We start from the raw sequence: 24,867 nt of genomic DNA on the forward strand, positions 1-24,867 counted from the left end.
CCCCTTGCTTCAATCCAGACCAAACTATGGCAGGTTAGTCAAGGTAGTCTGAGGTTGTGAATTCCACCTTTGCATGCGAATCCGGCTTTGAGGTGCTGTGGGACGGGACAGTAGCCACAACTCTGCCCTCGAAGGGGAATGGAAGAAAGTTCTGGTGCAGCAGGACTCAGGGCACAGCAGAGAAGACGGGAAAGTCCCCCACAACAACCGTCACCACAATGTAGTGACACAAGGACCGCAAAGGCTTGCGTCGCGACGCACTCTCCCAATTTGCAACGCAGAGTAGCTAGGCCTATGAAATTTGGCGTGAGAGTGTTGAGAACCACAAGCTCTGGAATTCCCAAAGTTTCTGCGGCGCTCCTATGCGATGTCCCAGGACAGAGCTGGTAGGTTCACTGGACGAAGCAAAAACAAAGAGGTGATGGCTGGAAGGTTTAGAATGAATCTTAACCACTGGCATTGCTCTGGGCAACCCTCCAGACCACCGTTCTTCGCCTGCAAAGCCATTACAGAAGGGGAAAGACCATATGCAAATCAGGCTTAGCCCCACCCCAAAAGGGGCAGTCCAGCCCGAACTGCTAGGTCACATCCCTTCTGCACGAGACCACAAGCATCCCCAAACATGTTTCACCCTTGTTGGGGCTCATCAGTGAGGAGTAGCTTAGGTCTCTAGGCCCAGCAGGCACGGGACCCACGTCTGGGCATACCCATCCCACTCGGGGTGACAAAGCAGGGGTGGGGCCAAGTCTGATTTGCATATGGTCTTTCCCCTTCTGTAATGGCTTGGCAGGCAAAGAACGATGGTCTGGAGGGTTGCCCCGAGCAATGCCAGTGGTTAAGATTCAGTCTAAACCTTCCAGCCATCACCTCTTTGTTTTTGCTTTGTCACCCCGAGTGGGACGGGTATGCCCAGACGTGGGTCCCGGGCCTGCTGGGCGTAGAGACCCAAGCTACTCCTCACTGATGAGCCCCAACAAGGGTGAAACATGTTTGGAGATGCTTGTGGTCTCGTGCAGAAGGGATGTGGCCTAGCAGTTCAGGCTGGACTTCCCCTTTTGGGGTGTGGCCAAGTCTGATTTGCATATGGTCTTTCCCCTTCTGTAATGGCTTGGCAGGCGAAGAACGATGGTCTGGAGGGTTGCCCCGAGCAATGCCAGTGGTTAAGATTCAGTCTAAACCTTCCAGCCATCACCTTTGTTTTTGCAGGTTCACTGGACGGCCAGGAATACTTCCCAGAAGGTTCTTTTGGCGGGAAAGCAGGAGACGCCAAGAGTAGTTGTTCCCATTACTCAAATGGGTCAAAGTGCCCTTGCAGGCCTTCTAAGGTCAAGAATAAAGCAGTGGTCCGACAGGACAGCAGCAGGCTCAGGGTGCCAAAACATCCAGCTCATCTGCGGCAGGTCCTCGGGTCTGCTTCAATTCACAGGATACTTGGCTCTTTTTGTAGTTCAAGATGAACCACTGTAGATCGATCTGGAATGGCTGCAGGGCCCCATCTCTTAACCAAAGTTCGATGCATGATCGAATCTGGACAACCAATATATGATCTTCTCCCTTGCATGCACACCAGCCATGGTCCAAACATGGCCCATGGTGGAAATCCCAACCCTCTTCCTGGGCGCTAGCACACCTGACATGCAGGTGCCCGTGAAAGATGCAGTTTATACAGGAGGCTTCATGCCCAAATAAAGAAGTCCCGGGTGAGCTGGACCTGGGGGAAGGCAAAGGGACAAGATTGCCAAAGCACAGAACAAAAGACTTTCGTGACACGGCCATTTTTTCGGCACTGGCCACAGTCAAGAGACATCTGCGGTAAATGCGGTATGGAATGCTAAAAAGTGGTTAAAATACCAGAAAAGTAAATTGCTGACACCAGTTCGTCCTAGGCTCACGTGTACATTCGCAAACAATTCCTTAGAGGGTGTCTAGGGCCATAAAACAAAAGGACCCCAGTGCACAGTACAGTAATGTACTTTGCACACTGGTAAAAAGTTACCAAAACATGGCAACAAAGTAAAAGACCAAGGGAAACAGTTTCCCAGTACTGACATCCTGAAGGATGTGTCAATTTCCCCATAACAAAAGACAAAAGCCCAGGGGAGTACAGCTCAAGGCTGTGTGCCACTAGACCAAGTCAGATTAGGATAGCCGAATAAAAGCAAAAGGTTTGGGGGGGGGGGGTCTATAATATGGAGGGAAATTTGCATTCAGAGAATTCTTTCCTAACACTAGGGAACAACCTGTGCCTACACTCAATTTAGTTTGAATTCTATCAGATTTTGGGTAGAGAAGTGCTTACTTGATGGAGTAGTACCAAAATGTTTGGGTTTTTGTGCTGTGCTCTGGCTTGGATTTTACTGTGGCTGGATGTCCTGCCTGGGCCTTCCGCCTCATCGGCTGGGCCAGGCTTGGTGTTCAAGCCCCACCCTTTAACCCCCTCCCAGGTCAATATGCTCTGTATGATGTGCGTTTGAAAAGAGTTATCTTTTTGCAACTTTCCTTCCATTGATCAGTGGAACCCCCAGCTATATGCCATGACTTGAACCCTATCTTGACCCTTGCTCAACTGACCTCTTTTGGGGGCAGAGGTCAGCCAGTGCACAAGAACCCTATCCCCTTTATGAGAGTCCTGTGTTTTTTTACTGTAGAACACATCACTTCACATTGAGAAGCAGAAGTACTATGCATCCATCTTCCCTTTTTATATTACTTTTGAGATGTGGCAGGATGGCTTGGTGGCAGCGGAAAATATGCTACAGTTTATTTTGCATGTTTAGGCTTTACTGCATAATGCCATTTTGAATTTTGAATTCAATAGACTCAAAATTGCCCTTCCACGCGGTTTTCGCCTTGTCATTTGGCCATCTTGTACCCTAACCTTTTTCCTGACCTCTTGGGTAAAAAAATGCCATGTGTGGCATGTACTTCCACAGGATCCAGCTTGAAGCTCCCGGGCAAAGTGGAGTTGTGTGCATTATGGCCGGATACAAGGGTTGAGACAGTCTTGTCCTAATCCACATTCCAGCCAGGGGATGCCTGTTGCTGATCAGATGCATGGCAAGATGTATGGCAAGACGCTGTCCATGGTCGAACAGCCCTTGCCAGTTTGAATGGTGCAGACCCTGTTACATGGATGAGTAGGCCCAGTCCTAATTTTGGATAAAAGGAGGAGCCCAGACTCCAAAGAAGAGGAACATTGTGGGGAAGACCCAAAAGCTGCCACTGAAGACAACCAGCGTTGCCTACAGCCAAGTCCTGGAGAAGCCCTGCTTCTCTTGCAATGATCTCAGAAGAACTTTGCCGGTGCTTCGACAGTTGTACTGGTAGGACCAACCCATCAAGACCCCTGCATGAGAAGCCTGCCACCAGAAGTGTCCCAGAACCATCCTGTGGGATGACCAACTCCTTCCAAGGCATCTCCAATGCATCAGTCTCCATCCCAAGTTGGAGGATGGGACTCTGCAGCTGCTGCTCTTCTGCTTGAAGAGGGGCCTTACTGTCTTTTTCACTGCAACAAGTCTCACCCCAATTGGCCTTTACTGTTTTCGATGTAAAATGTGGATGATCACACCGAGATCACCAACTGTGGTTCTATGTGTGTTTATAGGGTGATTTAGAGATAGATACTTCCCTTTTACTGCTCGTGCTTAGAGATTTGATGGCCTTAAAAATAGTATTGTGTACTCCAGTATGGTTTCATTTTTGGATTAATCATGGGACTAAGTTGTAGTGGGTCAGAAATACTATGGCTACTATTTGTGTGGCAAATTGGGTACCAAAATAAATGACTGTGTAAATGTAATGGTTTACTGTATGTAGGTCCCCTTGTATTTCCCTCCTACCTTAGATCTATATGTATAGAGCCTATCAGATACTGGTCTCCCATGTTAGAGCTATATGCGTGACTTTAATAAATGTTATCATTTTTCAGCATACCAGTGTGGGGTGTTTTCTTTCATTATCTGTGTGAACTAAACAACCTGCCCTACCATCCCTTCTTCCCTCCTAAAGATAAGCTTGACTGCTCTGGTTTTCTACCTACATTTCATTGGATGTGTCATTCTGCCACTAGTGTAGATGGTTATACAACCCTCCAAAGAAGGTTATGTAACAATCTCCATCACAGCCGCCCTGGAAAATATTAAAAGGAAGTAAGTCAGTTTGAGCTGGAGCCAGGTAAGGTGGGACAAAGAGGGCAGTACGTGCGACATGTGGGTGTGTGGGAATGGCAGGAGGAGAGAGTGGTGTGTGTGAGCCCGGGGCTGAAAAAGTAAATGACAGAAACCCAAGACAGGCACTCGGGTGGATAAGTAAAACATGGGTTGTGACTTTTGGATTCGGACACCATTCCCGACCACTAATAAACAAACCACGAATTCACGCGCTACAAATGCGTGACCAAATTGAGTCGGTATAATGCATACTTCCTAATACAGATTGGACGCTCCAAGACATTTGTAAGGATGCTGAAGGAGGAGATTGACACGCAGGTGGCATAGTGGTTGCTATAGACTTCTCTTTTTATCAAATGAAAAGGAAAACCTAACTGTACTTGTCTCTATGAGTGGTTTCCCTGCCTCAACTAAAACTCTAGGGCTCCGTCAGAATGTCTGGATAAAATCAATAGTCCACTGTCCTGTGTCAAAAACCCTACTTCTGTACCTTACACCTAAAACTAAACTAAAGACCAAGTAAGGGATCCTCATGCTAGACCTTCTTCGTCCAGAAGAATGACTCCCTTCTTGTGGACTGTGGATAAGAGTTGGTTTCCAGGCGTTAAGAGAAAGCCTCCCTTCCACAGATCTGTAATGTCCTTCAGCCGAGAAAAAAAAAAAATGTTCCAGCACTTGTCCTTGTGTAAGGGAGGAAAGGTATTTTCAGACCCCCATTACACTCCCACGTGAAATTGATTTTGTGTTTACCAAAATGGCGGGAGACGTCCCCACGTTTGTTTGTCTGTTCTAATAATTTGGCCTCAATGCAATCACAAAAAAGACGGTAAACAAATCCATGTGGGGAGACGTACAGACTCCATTTTGTGCCACCCTAAAACGCCACTTTTCTAGGCGTGCATGATTTCTAAAGAGCCATCTCTCCCACTATCCAGCGTCACGCACAGAAAGCTCAGCCTCCCCCTCCACCTCCTGCCAGCTCCGCACAGACCCATTTCTCACGGAAGCGCCTGGCCATGTATTGTTGCAAATATTCAGTATCCTTCTCTCTTCCTCTGAGCTCTTTGCCCTGTGTGTGACCCGAGCAAACTCTGACCTGCGTTCTCATCCATCCCCACAAACCCGCCTGTGACACCTTGTCCCCCACCTCTAGAAGTTACAGCTTAGAGACTCTTTGCCCCCTCCACTCTCTCTGAACGTAACTGCTGGAAGACCCTTCCCCCACGGACCACTCTAAATTGCCCGCCATATACCCAATCCTGTGTGATCATATATCCTCCTCTAAACTAAACATCCATCCATCCATCCATCGGTTCGTTTGAATCGTGAGGCACCGGGGAGAATAAATCACAGATCAGACCCTGTAGATAAGTCACCCGGGAGAAGGGCCAAAGCTACCCTTTCCTCCATAAAGGCATGGGTTAGAATATGCATACATCGGTCCACATTTTATAGCCTCCTCCATCTAAGTATGGTTTCATGTCTAACATTACTCTTTGCATGTCAATGGTCATTGTGTAGTTTAGATTAGTTCGGATTGTGACACTTTGTCAACTAAGCCTGACCACCCTGTGGAGATGAGCCGAGCTGACCCATGTTCCAAATTACTGCCCAAGCCACAGCAACCAATTGGAGCTCGACATCATCTTCACTCCATACTGGACCGTGCAGGCTGACCAACTGAAACTGTTATATTGCACTATATCTCATTACGTCACTCCTGATGATTTTTTGGTTCATAATGTGCTGCCTGTGTATTGTCGGGAAGAGCGCTCTCAGGGCAGCAGAGTTCTCCGCATGCACATCTTTATTGATATAAAACTTTGTTCAACTTGTAATCTATCTCCTGGTCTCATTCCCTACTGGGGTGCGTCCTTGTTGGGCAGAATCCTGTGCAGTTCCCTTGGAGACCACTGCAAAAAGATTAAGACTACAGGAGTAAGCAGTAAACCCAATTGGTAGCAGTCTGTACCACCCAGATTTACCTGGTAGCTGTGGCTGAGCAGTCAGACTTCTCTCAAGAAGAGTTAGGCAGTATATAGAGTATACACAATAGGGCCAAAAACACAGTGGAACAAGCAAACACTGACCAGAGCTTTGTATCAAAAGTATATAATTATTTATTTAACACACACTTTAAAAACACACTAGCACTCTAAATCAAAAGCAAGTTCAAACACAGTCGGATAAAGTATAAACACCTCCCTTGATAACTATTAGACAAGTCAGAGTTAAAACACCACTATTTGTTAAAACAGATGTGAGCGTGTAACCTAGATGGCACTCCAATAGTTAGGTCAAAGGGAGAGAAAAAGGCAGAGCATAGAAATAAAACAGGTCCCAACACTTTTAGGAGTTCTCAGCAAGGGAATAAAGGCAGTATACACTGTAGAGCCAAAGTTCATAGGCCAGGCCCACTTTAAATGGAGCAAAGCAAAATGTGCCCCGGATCACACGGTTGAAAATACACTAAAAGTCTTTGCAGAATGTTCAAAAAGAGGTTTGGGTGATTCAAGAAGGTAAAGTTAGAAGGTCTGGGGCCAACCCAGTTGGAAAGCCAAGGATTTAAGGGTCACCTTGGGCAAACCGAAGAAAGGGAGGCCAGGCAGGAAACAGTATCTTAAAGAGAGAGGAAGCTCCAGCAGTGGCAGTTGTTCCTGGCAGTGGTTGCAGTTCGTTATTTCAACTAGGGGAAGAGAGGATCTCGTCGAGGAGGAAATGTGGAGTCGATGCACTGCACAAGGATGAAACCATCCGCGGAGTTAGTCGGTAAAAGGTGTGTTCCTTTTATTCGCGGTCAAAGTGATGAAGCTTGGCTATCCGGCCGCCGGGGTGCTTGGCACGGGCGATTCGACCAAGAGACGTCTTTGGAAGGCGAAAGGGCGAACTGGTTGGTCCCACCAGCTCAGAGGAAGAAGACTCACCCAGCAGAAGATCTTCTCTTGTCGTTGGGAAAGTGGTGAGTTCGTTGCAGCAGGGCTCCACCGGTGGTGACGTCGTTGCAGATGGCTCAGCTTCTTCCCTCTTTGGATTCTTAGGTCCTGTGGCGACTTCTGAAGTTCCAGTCCCAAAAGCCCTGCTTTTATGCAGAAAAACCCCCCTTCAACAGCCAAGCTGTCACTCAAACATGCTAAGTGGTGAGCCGGGCGGCTCACCACTGGGCCAATCAGAATAGAGTGCGACTTGAGTTGCTAAGGCAACGCAGTCCAGGGTGCCAATTCCCCTCCCCACACATCCTGTGGAACCCAGACAGAGTGGCACCATTTGGAGGGCTTCTGTGGAGAAGCCCGTCAAAAAGTGTAACAAAGGGCTCGTCCTTGCTCAGAGTTACAGAGACGGACATGAACGCCATTTTAGAAAAGAGTTCTGGAAAAAAGACCCAACCGTGAATTTAATATTAAATAAATAAACCGGCTGTATCTAACATTGCACCAAAAAGTGGTGCGTTTAAAATCAATGGGAAAATCCCATAGGAAATATTCTGGTGGAATATTTCGCGTGGTAACCACTGCCACCAGCCAGAAACTCGACAAGGGGGGACTGGACAGAGGGGAGTCACTAGGTTTGGGAAATTAGCCTTATAAGAGAATTCTCCCTAACAGTCCTTTTATATGGTTTATTTTGTATCATGTTGGGACCAGGCACCTTCACTTGGCAGGCACACTGTCCATCTTTTAACACTATCAGAAAGTCTTTTACAACTTTGGTTGCCTACTTTCCCCTGGTATCTTCGGTTCACAGTTCAACACAACCAGAGATAATTATTCACTTCCCCTGGCCTCGCTTCCACTGAGGCTTTACAACTACTGTGACAAATCCCAGGGTATCGTCATTGCTTCCTCGGGGTGAGCCCCTTTCAGGAGGCCAGGGTGGTGAGGTCGCTACGCAATAGTCCCCCTGGGGGTGGTACTCAGCAGGTGGATCTTATGGGGAGGGAAACCCTTCATGTGATTGGCGACAACAGCCCTAGTCGTACGCAGTATTCACTCACCACTTTGGTGTCCCCACCTTCCTTAATCCCCACTCAAGTCCTTCTAGTTCCCGACAGCACTATTTGTTATGGTTTAGCAGAGGATATCATTAATAAGACTGGGACTAGGAAGAGGGAGACCCACCCTAGCATTCCCCAGGTAAGTACTGTGACGAGAAGGCACTCCATTAACCCATAAGGGAGCCAGAAAATCAGTACTGTGAAGAGGGAGATGTGCAGAAGCATGAGGATCGCCGTTAACCACAAGAAACAGTCTAGCTTGTTGCTGGTTTCCCATTGGTCCATCTAGAGTAAAAATAGAGGAGGGAAACCAGGAGTGATGAGGACTGAGGGGAGCCCAGGAGAATCCCTCTTCAAAGGTTCTGAAAAAAGCCTAACCCTCCATGGGGGAACCAGGAAGGAGATCCTCCATGGGAGTGCTTTCAGCATGCTGGAGCTCTCATTGCAGAGAGAAGCAGTGAGGTCGACCAACCAGCCCTGTCAGTAGAGAAGCAGACTGGGAAAGAAACACATTCTCGGAAGTCTTGCGAAGCAGAAAGGAGAAGGGGAAGGATACCCGCCGGTGACAGAGGCCGTATCAGGGCTGAGACCCTGCAGGTACTAGGGTGGCTAATCCCAGGGTTGGGGAGACCCGGACAATGCGGAAGGCCCAAAGCGACGTACAGAAGGAATCTTCATTGGGGCAGAGACACCAAGTGAAGGCGGTCTGGGACCCACATTTGGAAAGCAGATCCCAAACAGTAACAGAGAAACAAGAACTTTGCACGTACAAGAAGTACTAAGACCTTGATAGGGGAGTAAACTAAGGCTGTAGCTTGAAGAAAGATCATATCAAGAGACAAACTTTGAATATACAAGTGAAACTCACAGACCTTGGCAGAGGAGTAAACCAAGGCCGTGGGCGAATGTGAAGAGAGAGAGAACAGTGAGAACGAGGAGTACCCTACTTGGCAGGAAAGTCGACAAAAACAAAGGAGGGGGCACCGAGAACAGGGACTGGGACCTACAGCAATGGAGAGGAAGACCAGCACAGCTTGGGAGAGAGAACCCAGCTAATCTTCCTTGTCACAGTACCTGGGAACCGGTTCTGCTCAGAAAGGGTTGGGGGCCCGCAGCACAGCTTGGGAGAGAGAGAGAACCAGGCTAATCTTCCTCGTCGCAGTACCTGGGGCCGGGTCTGCTCACAAAGGGTGTGGGACCGTCAAGACAGCTTGGAAAAGGTGTCCAGGCCATCCTTCCTTGTCGCTGGGCCTGGGAGTCAGGCCTACCAAGTAAAGATAAGGACATATCTTGACCATTGAAGACACAGACAATTCTGGATAAAGTTGTAAAGACTCCGGGGAAAGGGAATCCCTTTGAGTCTTGTGGAACTTCTACTTGCTTTCTACACCTTTTTGGAACTTTTGCTTTGAACTACAAAGCTGGGCTGCAGGTGGACAGCCAAGAGACATTTCCCTTTTCACCTTTTTTTGAGTTTAACTTGTGAGGGATAGATTAGGATTTGGACACATGACAGCAAAATGTACTTTTGACATTCTGACACTTTCATTCGCTAGATTTGTTGAATCTGGGAAACCCCTCTTGGAGGTAGGGTTAGTTAGGATTTCCTCCAAATCCCCCCTTGATCCCATTTTGCTTTTAATAAAAGTATTTTCCAATCAGCACAACACCCTTGTGTCTGAGCCTGACTCCTACACCCTCACACTACACACTAAGTCTTTCACTCTGAGGGTCCCATACCCAGACTTCCCCAGTCTCTTTATTGGGGCAGACTTGGTTTACTCTCGTGCCAGGTACTGCCATGAAGAAGATGGGTGCGGGTCCCAGCCCAATCTTCCTCTTTCTGTTTACAACTGAATAAGTATAAAGATTCAGTGCACGCCTTCAAAAAACCCATCAACAAAGCAAAAATGGAAAAATACAACACTCGTATTGACAATGCCAGATCTAGCCCCAATGAACTGTTTAAAATTCTTAAATAATTTGAGATTCATACCTCTACCTTTCCACCTGCCATTAAAGATTCTGCCTGGTGTCAGACCATACAAAACAAATTCATGCCCAAAACATCTGGCCACCAACAAAATATTGCCAACCAGCAAGCCTGTTTGACAGACAACAAAAACAGGTTGTCACCAGTACGACTACAGGGAGAATCACCAACCCTTCAATCTCTAAATTTGAATTTCCTAACTGTTCAGAATCAGAAATCCTCGCCAACATCACAAAACTCAAATCTACATCATGCTTAGGAGCCTCATGTCCTCCTGATATCTTTAAAGAATCCCGGAGCGTCTTAACCCCCAGGATAACCAAGATGATCAACATGTCCTTCAGGGAAGGCATTGTGTCAGCCTCTTTAAAAGACACTTGGATAACTTCCTTGCTAAAAAAAGCTACACTTGACCCAGCACTCGCCAAGAACTACCAACCAATAACTATAGTCCTGTTTCTTTTGGAAATATGTCATGGTGCATGCTCCAAAACCCCTGGAACTGATGGGCCCACCCCATTCATTGATACCCAACAGGGCTTATGAAGCCCCAAAGGAGTGTCCCAGAACCTCCTGGACTCAGTCCTGGCGCCGTTGGCGCCAGGCTCATAAAATGGTTTGAACCATATGGACTACTTACTCAGCCTAGTGAGGCTGAGCCTTTTTGCATATCCAGATATCCAGGGCGTGACCGAGGGACTACTTTACCTGAAAGGCAGGGTGTGGTAAAGGGACTACTTCACTGGAACTACTTGCAAGGCTATTTAAGCCACACTCCTGCAGCATAACGCTCACCGTGTCTGCTCCGTCCTCGAGCTTCTATAGCCACGCCCGTTCTGAGATTTCCATCCATCGGTGCTTGAAAGAAGAAAGAGAGAAGAACAGGTGTTATTTCAGCGACAAAGACCTTACCTGCAATTCTCATCAATCAGTCTCGCCTTTAGCTGATCTTCGGATCGCCGTCCTTGTTGGGAAGAGGGCATCCGCGCAGGCATCCAATACTCACCCGGGATGATGCATTCCTCTGGAATACGTCGGAGCGGTTCTTCCATTCATCATCCAGGGGCTGCACCGCGCCTGCATAGTAGGAACAGAAACAGCAGGTTAGTCGCGCACAAAACTAAAACGAACAATTACTCAGCCATCCAGCGCCACTCACCCGCGCTAATACTCACCAAGAGGTAACCTGCTCAGCATCCTAGGATAGTCCATTCTTCATCCAAACCTCCGTACGAATCTGAACCTGCAAGAAAGACAAACACGTTTAAACCTTGGAAAATAAAGACATTGAGCACCTATACCAAGCATCCATTGGCATAGAGACTTACCTACTTAATCCAGATATTCCAGACACAGAAACAGCCACTCTGGATCAGTTAAGTAACTGTGCCCCGGGGAAAGACTGAGCTTACTGCGCCCCTGCTGAAAGTCAAGCAGGACGGAGAGCCAACCTCACAAAACTCAAAGGTGAGCCAGAAGAGGAGTTGGGCATCAGGAGGTTGTAGGAGGTGGGACCAATCCAGCCCCACTCAATAGCTAATATCTTGTTTCAACATTGCAGACAAACGCCTCCTGTGGTGATAACAGGGGAGAGGACATCTTCATACCACCAGAGCTACGCCAGTGCAGACATCATTCGTACGGCTACGTGCTACGCCCCCGTGGAGACCAGGTGAGCGTGACACAAGGCGAAGACTTCTACAAAATCTCTACCTGGGCGTCATTGAAACCTGAGACAGAGCAATTAGACCAGCTTTCGGGGGAACTCGGGGCCGAGGTACATTCGGTCCCGCCCGCCCCAAGGCACTGTGGGCTCTGATACCTAATGTAAGAACACTCAAAAACCCACCCTGTGCTAACTAACGTTGCTGCTAATGTGAAAAAAGAGTAGTCGAGAAATAAATGTTAAATGTATTTATATGATGTGATAACACATGATTGTTGTGTATGTAGGCCGTCTAGGGCACTGAACTAGTTTTTACTGTAATTGAAATGTTAGATTACACGCATTGATTTCTTGTTCTCAAGCACATAACCTAACCTGATACTACCTCATGTTTGTTAGGCGTTCAACGTTCTTATAAACTACAAGTTGATATGTACTGTTTATAAATCTTCATTGCTGTGAACGTACTAATATAAGCATATGTAAACAGGAGAAGCGTGTAATTCCCCTATTGCTCCCAGCTTTAACATTCGTCCCCACCAATGGTATAGTGTGCAGTCCCACAAACAGAAAATCACTCAGAGTTACAAGGCCATCTCCCCCTCCTCCCGCCAAGGCCCGCTGGTGTTCGAGCAGCACAGCCTCACCTCCCCACATTCCTGCTGGACCCGCTACAAGTATTTACCACCCCCAAAGTCAGAGGCCACCATGGCCTGGCCATGTGAATTATGAGCTACCTGGTCCTAAACCCCACCGCCTTTGAGGCACCAGTTATGTGCCCTTACTGACCCAATGGTATTCCAGTTCACTCCAAGTTTAACGGGCCATGGAGCCAGTTATTCACCTCTGTACTAACATATCGTAAAACCATCCCTCACTACATCTAACAGAATGGAGTGACAAAGCAGCGTACCCTGTGCCCCCTGACATGACACCTGGACTCATGAGGCTAAGTCCTTCCATTAGAGGCATCTTTATAATGATGTAGTGTTGAAGCTTCACGTTGCTTACTGTTTTCTCTGTCGTCCTCTTGATCTTAGATTAATGAATTGTAGAATTTGCAGGACAACTGAAACTGTGTAGTATAATGAATGGATGCGAGTGTGTGGCCACAAGGGCAAAGTGTTAGTACATCCACCAATCATCAATACAAACCGCGTCCGGCCTGGCAGCTCCACCCCTAAGAGCCCAGCTGATTCATCCACCCCACGTTAGCACCACGCAGACGTCCACCAATCCTGGAGCAGCGCCTGTATACAAAGTGTATAGTTTAGCCAACGCCACCCAATCCCTAAGACTATGTGCCCCCTATAGCTTACCTCATGCATGACGTATTTTTGTAATAAATATGACTGTCTTTGCTATTGTCAGACAGAGCGCTCTCTGAGTTTGCAGAGTCCTTTGCATGCCCTTTATCGATTTATAAAACCCTTTTAACTTCACCCGCACTTGGTCGTGGTCTCATTCCCACCCGGGGTGTGTCCTTTACAGCCTCTCATTAAAGGGGGTGCCTTATTGGGGGACGCTTACTTTCAGTGGTGATCCCAGAGTAATTCGCCCGACGTGATTCATCTTTTGATTGTTCCCTTTTGGCACGAGACGTTCTCGGCCGTAGTGGAGACGCACGGCGTGCCAGCTCAAGAGAGCTGTCCACCTACAGCAACTGGTATGCTTAGATGTGTGCACGCAATAGGTCGAAAGGGTACGGGTCTGGCTCTAAAGAACCCTTAGTACCGCACGCCGAGGGCGGCCATTGAGTGTGAGGCAGCGCCGCCTGGACGGACCCAGTCCGGAGACTCTCGGGTCAAGACGGGCACGTGAGTACTAAGTGCGAGTGACAATAAAAGGAGCGGGGGGGGGGGGAGACCAGATCATAAGAGGTCAGGTAGTGGTAAACTAACGGGTACTTTCAAGCATCAATACTATTCTCTTTCTCTGCATATGGCCATTAGGATAACAAGGTGAAAAAGGGAAGATAAAGACGGGAACCTAGCTCTGCAAGGGGGTAGAAGGCGGCGCCGCATAGTGCTATCTTGACTAGTACTGGGAATAAGTTGAATAGAGGAAAATAAAAATAAGGGTGTCTGAGAATAAGGGAGACACAGTGAATACATTAGAAACTGCTTTTTTCTTCTTTATTCTGGGTAAATCGATCCTAGAGAAAGTGCTATAACGTCTAAGGGTCAAGTGGAAGAATTGGGTGAGGGTCAGAAGGCCTTGTCAAAGACAAAAGCACAGGGCAAGAAAAGGGAGGGTCATTGTTATGCGTTGTATGTTAAAAGTCTGTTGAATGTCTGTTCCGTGTTGCATATGCTATGTTAATGTTTCAGAAAATTGCACTATAAAGAAATGATGTTGAATTAATGGTACTAGTGGTTTCTGTGGTATGGTCATTGTAAGTGTGACCCGGTAAGATTTAAGACAGGAGTATTGTGAACAAGCATTTTAACAGTTAAGAATTGTTAGTGATAAGAAACTCACATGCACGCGAGTCACAGTAACAGTTACAAATAACACAGGATGGTGAACAACGAGAATATAACATGGGAGCAGAAACACCTCTAGCCCATATTTGTAAAAATCTACCTGGCTATGCAGAACGCATAACCAAATACCACGACCAATGGGTCACGGAGCTAAAAGGAGAGGGGTTGTCTCAGGTATGGCCACAGGGAGGGTCATTTGATAAGTGTCCTGGATATGGTAGCCACATGTATATTCATAAAATACAAAGGGAAATAGTTTCATAATAGAAGAGAGATACTAGATAAAAGAAAGACACAGTGCTCGACCAGCCCGCCCTCACCATCACTCCCTTGGTAGCAAGTGAAGGTGAAGGTGAGGATGGGGGGAAAAGAAGAGTCAATAGAGGTGACACGTTGTACCCACTCCTAAACAGACCAGTGCCCGCCGAGGGGTATAGTGATCCCACGTATGTGCCCACCACTACCCCCGCATCCACCCCACAACCAACTGCCCCGCCACCATGTGATTGCCCCAGGACTAGTGGACAGGTAAGTACCCCTACAGTGGATATAGCAAAACTAACAGAAGACTTAGATTCCAGACTTTCCATGGCCAAAGATGAGCTATCTAGAATACAAAACATATGTGAGCAGAGTGGAACAAGTATAGCAAGAACAGAAAGAATGCCTAGGGCACAAATGCTCAACAGATCCTCCGAGGAAGGGTGGAAAAAGGGGGAGATACTATTCAGAATACAGGAAGAACCAACTAGAATAAAAGAACTGGAAACACATGATCTTGGAGAAAACACAGAAGAGGAAGGAATGGCTACTGGGGGGCGGGGAGAACTGTGGTGTGATAGATGATGATGAGCAGGAAGCTGGGAGGCTGGGTACAGCAACAGGAGGAAGATTAGAAAGGTTGGATGAGACACCGCTGGGGAGGGCCATGGAAGAGGAGTGGACAGAGGGGTTAAGAAATAGGATGGGAAGAATGGGTCGAAGTGAGTACTAGAAAAGGGATTAAAGGAAAACTGCAGCTCCCGCTGATACAGAGATAGGGGGGGGTGGGGGGGAGACCGAACTACATACCATGGGCTCAGATGGATAAGGCAAACTTGCTAAAATCATTGCCCCCGCTATCGGGCAAGCAAGTGGATATATGCATTTGAGAAACATACCGCAGGAGTGCCCCCTAGCAGTCGGTGATGTCCAGAGTTTGCTGGTATCGGCAGTGGGTGACCAAGCAGATAGAGTGTGGGCAAAGGCTGGATTCCCGGGGGAAACACTAGATTGTGACCGCCATGATGGAGCCTCCTTCAATACAGTGCGTGCAAGAATTTGAGACGCGTTAAGAGAAACTTTCCCAGATACGCCAGACTTGCAGTCAGTAATGCAATGTACCATGAATGATGGGGAGGAAGCTATGGATTTCCTTTTCCCGGGTGCAGGAGAAGTGGAGAGCGGAAACAGGTACGGCCTGGGACCAATCAACGCCCTTATTTTATTTTATAATAAAGAGAGGGCTCCCAAAAGAAGTGCAGAAAGCACTCGACAAAATAGCGGGAATTGAAGCGAAGGGATGGCCAGAAATTCAAAGCATAATAGTTCACCACTGCAAAAGAATAAAGGAAAGGGAGAAGGAAGTTGCACAAAAAAGGTTGGCAGACGAGGCGAAGTTAATACAAACGAAACTGGTGAAGGTCGCGGCAGCCGTAGCAGCACTCCCACCAGATAGGGATGCAGAAGGGGAGGAGAGAATGGTAGCGATACAAGGGAGGATGGCAGCGAATTGGGCAGGCAATGGGCAGACACAGTGGAATGGAGAGGGGCAGTACGGAGGACCGCAGTGGCAAGTGTGGGCTCCCCGTGGAGGAAGAGGGGGGTACAGAGGGTGCAGAGGGGGTGGTCAATGGCACAGAGGGAATGACGGATATGGGGGGCAAGGACCTAGAGGAGGACAAGGGAATTGTTGGAACTGCAGGAGGTGGGGACACTTCTCACGGGAATGCAGGAGCAGACCGAGCAACAATTACCAAGATGACCAACCTTATGGTCACCCACACCCAGGGAGTCCATACGGGTTGCCCATGGGGGGGGGACAAGGACAACAAGAGCAAAGATGCACAGAGCAACCACATTATGTCCAACAGCACCCACAATGCCGCGAACACATAACATACACACAAGGCAATCCTTTCGCCACAACAGCAAACGGTACACCTGCACCGTATGGAGGGGTGGCGGTGGTATCAGGTAATGTCTTCAGCCAAGGGGGGGGACCATGAGACACCCAGCATAGGACAGCCCACAGATAGCACTTTTGTGTCCAGTACAATGGATGACCCTCAAAGCAGCAGAGGAATCATTGATAGGGGCGGAAACAAACAATTTATTTTTATGGTGGATTCGGGAGCTGAAAAATCATGTTTGCGTGAAGGCTGGTTCCCGCTATATAACCATAAATTGGAGACACAGGGGTTCTCTGGGGCGGTGGTCGAAGTTCCTTACACAGAAGATTTGGATGTCACAGTGGGGGGAAAGACAGTCAGAGCACCGCTATTGTACTACGAACAGTCCCCGATTAACTTACTGGGAAGGGACCTTCTCAGCAAGCTTAACATGACCATATCGTTTACAGAAAGAGGAATAGTTTGCGCCACACCAGGGATTTGCCCTATGCATGCAATGCTGGTGGTACATGCGCGAGCGACAGCGCCAGAGATACGCGGCATGCCTGTAGATCCTGACATGTTCATTCAAGGGTTAAAAACATTGGCCCGGGTGGTCCCAGAATTGAAAAACCTAGAATGGAGGGTACCCACAGAGTTCATTTTCCACCCCATAGCACGCCCGGAGATAGTGCCCGGGACAGTGATGTCATTGGATCTGCATGCAGTTCAGATCTCAGCCAAAAGAATAGCAGTTATTGCAATGGACATACACGGCTGTGAGTGGCGCACGTTAAAGCACACTCAACACAAAGAGCCACAACGTATGAAATTATTCTGTCCAGCGCCAACATACACATAGTGAGATGTAAGACAATGAATCCTGCCAGATTTATTACAGAACCATGCACCTTGGAGGACATGCAAACACATGACTGTGCAGCATACAAGGGGAGACAACCATGGTGAGTGAGAATGCACTAAATGAAGGAGAGGTATTCTTCATAGCTGGGTCAGCATCAATAAATTCAGAGACAGGAGAGAAACACGTGGGGATAGCCGTCATAAGGTTAGAAGAAGGTGAGTACGAAGTGCTAGTACAACAGCGCCTACCTGCCCACTACTCAGCACAAGCCGCAGAATTAATAGCACTCATTGAAGCATTACACGCAGAAAAAGGGTGTGCCGTTACCATTTAAACAGACTTGGCTTATATGACTACTACACTGCACGGAGGACTAGCAAGGTGGGGACGGAGGGGATTCCTGTTACGCTCACCTGGCTCCCACAGGGGCGTCGATCGGAACCGGCAGCTGCGACCTCCTCCAACGTGAAGCGTAGTGCAGAAATGACAGACTGGACTGGACCGCCTAATCTTGTCTGCTTGACCCGTAGAAGTATTCTCCTTATGTTTGTAAATGATGAGCTCTCCATCCTGCGTGGAATGCAGGGGCGCGTAGATACCAGTCACTTCACTGGTTTGAAGGCGTTGGAAGAGTTCCGGATGAATATTGACTCAGAGGTTCCAAGCGAGAACCCGTAAGTATAAAGTTCAAAGAGTTCCATATGTCCGATGTTCACTCTTGTACATTCCTTTCTTGTGTTGCAGCTGGGTCCAAGGGAAGATTGTCTTGTGGCAGCTGATGGTGTTCAGGTAAGAGTTTGTATTACCCAACACTGTCCGGCAAAAGATGCGTGTGCTTAAATTGCTGGTTTCACTCTCCTTACAGCTGTGGCGTAAGAAGTTGCGGTTTGTTACGAAACAATGCCTCCGGTTGTTAATCAGGTAAGTCTATGGTGGAGAGGTTGTATTTGTTGGCTCTTTCGGCCCACCTTATGTTTCTTTTGTCCCCTAGATGGTGGAATTCGGCAGAGAAAATGATGGAGGCTGCACCGGATCAAAAAATGCTGTGAGAACTGGTGAGTATGGCGCAGCGCTGCAGCTGGCGATGCGACGCGTGTAGAATAATGTCCTTTTCAAGTTCGAAGATGTGATGGATCCGGAATTCAGGTAAGGATTGAAATAATATCTGTTTTCTAACCTTTCCTTCTTCTTTCTTCTATTGCTAGGAACTCTGGATTCGAGACGGGCATGGCTGAAGACTGGATGCTGACTGCAGGCACGGTGAGCGTTACGCTGCTGGATGCAGAATAACGCGAAGCATGTGCTGCTGTTCGGGCGTGGTTTAAATAGCCTCCAAAGTAGTTCCAGGTAAGAAGTCCCTAGAACCACACCCGAGTAAAAAATAGTCCCTGTAGTAAAATAGTCCCATCCAGGCCTCACGTTGGCTTGGATTCATTTGCAGCATCGTCTGCATGAGGTAAGTAAAGTCTATAATGAGCCTGGCGCCTAAGGCGCCAGGATTGAACCCAGACAGCCCCCAGCCGGGGATGCTGAGGTTTTATTAAATATCTGGGTGCCTGCTCCCGGGGCTGATGGGCTTGATCCGGATGCCCGGGGGTAGGCATCATGACAATTCCATAGGTCCGATGGGTCACCTGTACAACACGCAGAGCTTTTAAAAGAACTTATTGAGGCATTGAAAGACCCCACCATGGTAGCCATCGTGAAGTGTCAGGCCCATACAACCAACACAGATGTCATCTCTTTGGGAAACGCGGCAGCGGATGCTGCTGCCAAGGAAGCCTCTTATCTAACAAAAGAAAGGACAGGTGAGTACTTGATACACACATAGAAGAGGATCTTCCAGATGGCTACAATGCCATGCCTGTGTCACAAATACTGGAATTGCAAGAAGGGGCAACAAAGGAAGAAAAAGAATTGTGGAAAAAATGAGGATGTAGCCAGTCAGCAACAGATCTCTTATGGCATCAAAACATTGGAAAAGTGGTGATGCAAGTCAAACTATTGGACATAGCTTTCCAACAACTACACTTTCCAGCACACAATGCGAAACATATCACTGCAGAAATTCAGGAGAACTGGTTCATCCCAGGGTTACAAGAGCAACTTTCAAAATTGGCAATGGAATGTACAACGTGCCAAATATATAACTCAGGCATGACCTTAAGGACACTGCGGGGAACAATACCAAAACCAACGGGCCCCTTCAGAGAGCTCCACATTGATTATCCATACATGGAAGAAAGGTGCAATGGAGCACGGTGCATGATAGTGGTAGTTTGTCCATTTTCAAGGTGGTTCGAAGCAGGGCCCTGTGCACATCCAGATGCCAAGTGCGCCGCAAAATTCTTGGTGAGGGAAGTATTTCTGGACTGGGGAATTTGCGACGTGATTCGCTCAGATAATGACACACATTTTGTCAATGACCTTTTCAAAGAAGTCACAGCTTTGCTAGGAATTAAACAAACTATGCTCAATTTATCATCCACAAAGTAATGGCGTGGTTGAGAAAATCAACGGCCTCCTGAAGGGGAGGTTGTCAAAATTATGTTTCTCACTTAAAAGGAACTGGGTACACTGTCTCCCCTTGGCCTTGTTTGAACTGAGAAATCAGCCCAGCAAGGATCATCATCTGTCATCTCACGAAATAGGGACAGGAAGGCGCATGCACACAGCACACTCCCCACTCCGCAGACATTCAGACGCCCACAAAAGCTCCACTGTATTAGGTGAAGAATTCAATAAATACCTAACAAAACTTAACAGAGCAGTCCGCATGATAGCAAGACAGCAAGGCAGCTTGCACCTCCATTTACACGAGAGGAAGGAAATAAGGCAATAAAATCCACAGAAGAGAACCCAACAGGACAGCTAATGCCAGGGGAGATGGTGTTTGTCAGGAGTTTCGTGCGTAGGTGGAATGCCCCAAGATTTCATGGCCCATATGAGGTAATATATTGCACGCCGACGTCGGTAAAGGTGAAGGGCCTCAGATACTGGATACATTTAACAGATATACGAAAAGCCTATGATACTCTCACAAAAGGGCAGGACGAAGAAATACAAAGCACAGAAGAAGTGTCACAATAGGTGAAGAGATGAGATATAGCTGCATCATGTTTGTACATAGTAGCACCGGTTCAAAAGAAGATAAACGAATTAAAATGATTATCATTTTCAACTGTGAATGTTAAAAGCGCTCTCTCTCTCTCTCTCTCTCTCCTCTCCCCTGACTATCGTTCTTTGATGAAAATGACATATACAACTGTTTCAGTATGCTTAATGCGCTTTTATGTTTTAATGTATAAGAGTAACCATGGCAACGAACAGGCAGACCGCACAGAATAATGTTAGGGCAGTTAGAAATGTCAACGGGAACTTTGACTTACGTAGATACTCGTATGAGTGTGGGTTGTTTGTGTGTGCCGTTATATTTTTTGCAATGATGTTTGCCTCGTTTATTGGGCTATTGCATTAATCTCTATCGAGATGAATGAGGGGGGAGGGAATGGAACCAACACGGGGAATAGGGCGAAAATGGTTAAAGAAGGGGCCTATTTAATTTGGAACGGTTTTCAACTCATATGGGGTTATGACACTCCCCCTGACCATGTACAGCACCCAAATGACACCAGCAACAAGTTGGCCCCACACCCGACAACCCGGTACAATACCACTGAATGTAGAATTTATGGTTTAAGTGATCGTAATCCTTCCATTATATCATGGTTATATGACACCACTGTCACCCTGCCCACACCAACAATCAAACCATCCGCAGAGGCTGGACCCCCCACAAATAGGAAGGACGAAAATACAGAGATGGCTGAAAGTTTTCTGGCCTTATATGAGTGGGAAAAGGGGGGGGGGCGGGTAAAGAGGGCACAATACCGCAAGCAGCAAGAGAAGCAAAAAGCTACCTTAAAAGCAACAGAAGGAGAAGGGAGGTGGTGAGGAAAAAATATGACGAGTATTCCGGCCTGGGACTAGACACAATAGAAGACCCTAGACATCAGTCAAATAAATGGTATGCGGATATGAGCTCCACTGCTTAACAGACAACTAATGAGAGTTGTTATGTATGCTCCTTGATTCCCCACGCCTCAGGCACACCTAAGGTCTTGCTGCCCAAAGAACTGCCTCTTGCAGATGCCCAGTGTCTCCTTCATCTCACTCTATGTAGAATTAAAGACACCTTCCAGGCACACGCAGTATCTTTTGAAATGCTGCAAAACGAGAAAACTTGCTACTCAGTCATTTTTTTGCAATGATGTTTGGCCTCATGGTTTATTGGGCTATTGCATTCATCTCTATCGAGATGAATGAGATAGGAGGGAATGGAACCAACATGGGGAATGGGACGAAAATGGTTAAAGAAGGGGCCTATTTAATTTGGGACGGTTTTCAGCTCATATGGGGTTATGACACTCCCACTGACCATGTACAGCACCCAAATGACACAAGAAACAAGTTGGCTCCGCACCCGACTCCCCGGTACAATGCCACTGAATATAGTGTTTATGGTTTAAATGATCGTTGACCGCCTAAAAACATGAGGTAGCATCAGCTTAGGTTATGTGCTTGAGAACAAGAAATCAATGCGTTTAATCTAACATTTCGATTACAGTAAAAACTAGTTCAGTGCCCTAGACAGCCTACATATAACACAATCATGTGTTATCACATCATATACGTACACAAGCTTGCCAACCGTGGTCTGGGCCAAGGAAACGTAGGCATAGGGTATGGGGGTCTGAAGTTGGGAAGAGCCTGTTGCAGGATGGACACCTGCTAACCCTGTGGAAGTCGACATGCGCCAGGGAGGAGCGTGACGCCTGAGGACCGAGTACCTGAATGATAAAAAGACAAAAAAAGACAGAAGAAGTATCCGCACGTGGCACTACCTGGCCGAAGCCAAACCAAGGAGCGTTGGTGAATTCGGCCCGTTCGAGTCGACGCAGAAAAAGGGACTGAGGTGTGGCGCCTGAGGGCGGAGTCAGGGCAGCACATGCTCCCTGGGCCACACCCCTGCGCGCCTTGAAATTTAAAGGGGAAGAAGGTTTTTTTCTGGTGAAAAAGGTTCCGTCTCCTGTCCCTTGGAAGGGACCCCCATGCAGTGTGGAGGAAAGGGGACAGGACTTAAGAGTATGATTAGTCCTAAAGAAAACCAATACCAGTAGTCTAGTTGTTGGGACACTCCAATTGGCGGGAAGGAAATCATGGAGCTCTCCAACGCAAGGCAGAGCGAGGTACCGGCGGCATCGCAGAAATCCGAACTGCAGAAAGGAGTGAGAAGGAAACCTGGTATGCAAATAACAAGGGGGGTCCTGGGAGTCTCTCTGCCAGACATTAGTCCTGGTTACGAGAGCCTTACCCGGAGTCTTTAGCTCACTATCTTTCACAGAGGAGAAATATCCATAACATATCAGTTTTTGTCCTGCTCTAGGGCAGTCCAGCACTGAAATGCTAGGCAATTCTCCTCTGAACAAGAGTACCAACAGCAACCCCAGACATGCAACATGATCAGGGCAGCTCTGTGGAGCACATGGCGGGACGCGAGGAAGCAAGTTGTGCTTTCGGTGTGCTGAGGGAGCTGGAACCCCGACCGAAGAACGAACGCCTGTCAAAAGGAGCTTGTAGTGGCTGCGAGAGAAGAGAGCCAGAGAAACATCCAATGTGGACTCGGGAAAGCCACAGAAGTGCAGGAAACAAACTGGTGAGCGCAGGGAAAGGGTTGGGACACTGAAGCACTGGGAATGAAGGTACTAGACAGTGGAATTGGGGTCTGCGATCCACAATACAAACTTGTGGAAAACCGAAAGAGAGAACCCAAAGGGACACTGCGTTTAGATCTGGCAGGGGAGTATACCAGATCTTTTGTAAAGCAAGCTAAATTAACTTTTTACAAAAACACTGAACAGACGCTGTCTAAAGAAACTGCATGAAAGTCCTGGCAGGGGAGTATACCAGGCAAAATAAAGTGTATACAAGGAACTGTAAAAGAGAATCCCAAGGAAGATCTGTGCTCTTGGGGATTCTGTATTGCATTTGAATAAGGAGGAAAACCTGGCAGGAGAGTATGGCAGGTGTCATGTGAGTCCCACACCCAAATTGCAGTACAGTTAAAAGAGAATTTCAAGGAAGACCCATGTGCTTAGGATTTTAAATTATCTTGAATGTGGAGGGAAACCAAGGGAAGGGAGCCATTTCCCCAGGAGTGGATTAGAACAAGAAGAAGGAGTTGTCCTTTTGAACGACAAGGAACTTTGATTACTCTTTTGTTTTGAACACCATTTTCTGGAGAGAAATCTGGGAGACCAGAGTCATTCCCTGCAGGCGTGAACATTGACCATTTGGAACTTTTGTGTTGGATTTGAATATTTGTGCAATTCAAGAAGCAGAGACAATTCCCTTTGCACCTTAGAGTTAGTTTTACTTTGAACATCTTGACAGTGGGCAGACCCTTAGTTTTGGTTGAGGGTTGAGGTAGGGAAATCCATCCTAGATTAGGGAGAGGGAGGCATTTTCCAACCCCTTTTCATTTTAATAAAAGTCTATAACTACAACCATGAGTCCTCTGCTGTGCCCACGTCTCATTCCTGGCTCTTCACAACAGGCAACATAAAAATGTGTCTGTACTGCACCCATTAGCATTTCAGGAGTCATGCCTGCATCTTCCACTAACTTTACCCTTTACGCCTCCCTTACCTTACAGGAATCCGCCACCAGAATGGCCTTAATTGCGCTATACTAGACCACTTTAGATTACCTTGCATTATAAGTCATTTACATTTGAAATTAGAATTTCAGTAAGAAGAAATAATAAAATAACACATATCCTGCATAGCGAAAACGGTCTCAACACAAGTAGTCATCAGCAGAAAAGAAACTCAAACAAAAAAAAATCAATGACACATTACAAACTTGCATGAAACCTCCATTTTTGTATAAATGTATTTCGTGAATAATTACCTTAATTATCTGTTCAAATGCCAAGGCAGACTTCAGCATCATTGGTCTTTGACTCTGAATCATTTGTTGATCAATAGTATTGTAAAAATGTGCCACCTGCAGAAAAACAAAACATCATTAGAAACTATAGCAGAAAAATGTGCATATATATTTAAAACCGACTGGCTGTCTATCAATACTATGCTAAAGTTGTCATAGGCCAAAACCACTTTTAGGGAGTAAATGTCAGTGCTGAAAGCACCAATCCATACATGGAATTACAGTTTCATGAACATAAATTACAAAGGTTGAGTATAGGATTTCATACACTGGGAGGACTTTATGGTATTTAATGTCATATTTGCAGGGAGACTTGGGTTCTCCATACTAGATGAATGGTTTGCAGATTACTCAAGACGCACACATGTTGATTAAAGACTGCTTGACAGTTAAGTTGTGAACTTCAAAGAAAACGCAGGGAAAGCAGTTTTGGCTTAAAAGCATATTTTGAATTTGCGCAAGCAAACCAATTTAAAATACAAAATGATCTACATTCTACAACATATCTTCCACACATGGAATACAGGCATTAA

The 24,867-nt window shown here is 47.0% G+C and overlaps 1 protein-coding gene across 3 annotated transcripts in view; it reads right to left on the bottom strand.

Moving 5' to 3' along the window:
• DYNC2H1 (dynein cytoplasmic 2 heavy chain 1) overlaps nt 1–24,867 on the bottom strand; it is a 3,314,293-nt gene that overhangs the window by 2,877,921 nt on the left and 411,505 nt on the right. For all 3 annotated transcript variants that reach the window (XM_069639013.1, XM_069639012.1, XM_069639011.1), the window contains exon 13: nt 24,296–24,391. In XM_069639013.1, the coding sequence (XP_069495114.1) occupies nt 24,296–24,391 (96 nt within the window). The remainder of the gene's footprint in view (nt 1–24,295; nt 24,392–24,867) is intronic.

This window comes from Ambystoma mexicanum, chromosome 7q, assembly GCF_040938575.1.
Source record: "Ambystoma mexicanum isolate Mex_15411 chromosome 7q, UKY_AmexF1_1, whole genome shotgun sequence".
Lineage (NCBI taxonomy): Eukaryota > Metazoa > Chordata > Amphibia > Caudata > Ambystomatidae > Ambystoma > Ambystoma mexicanum.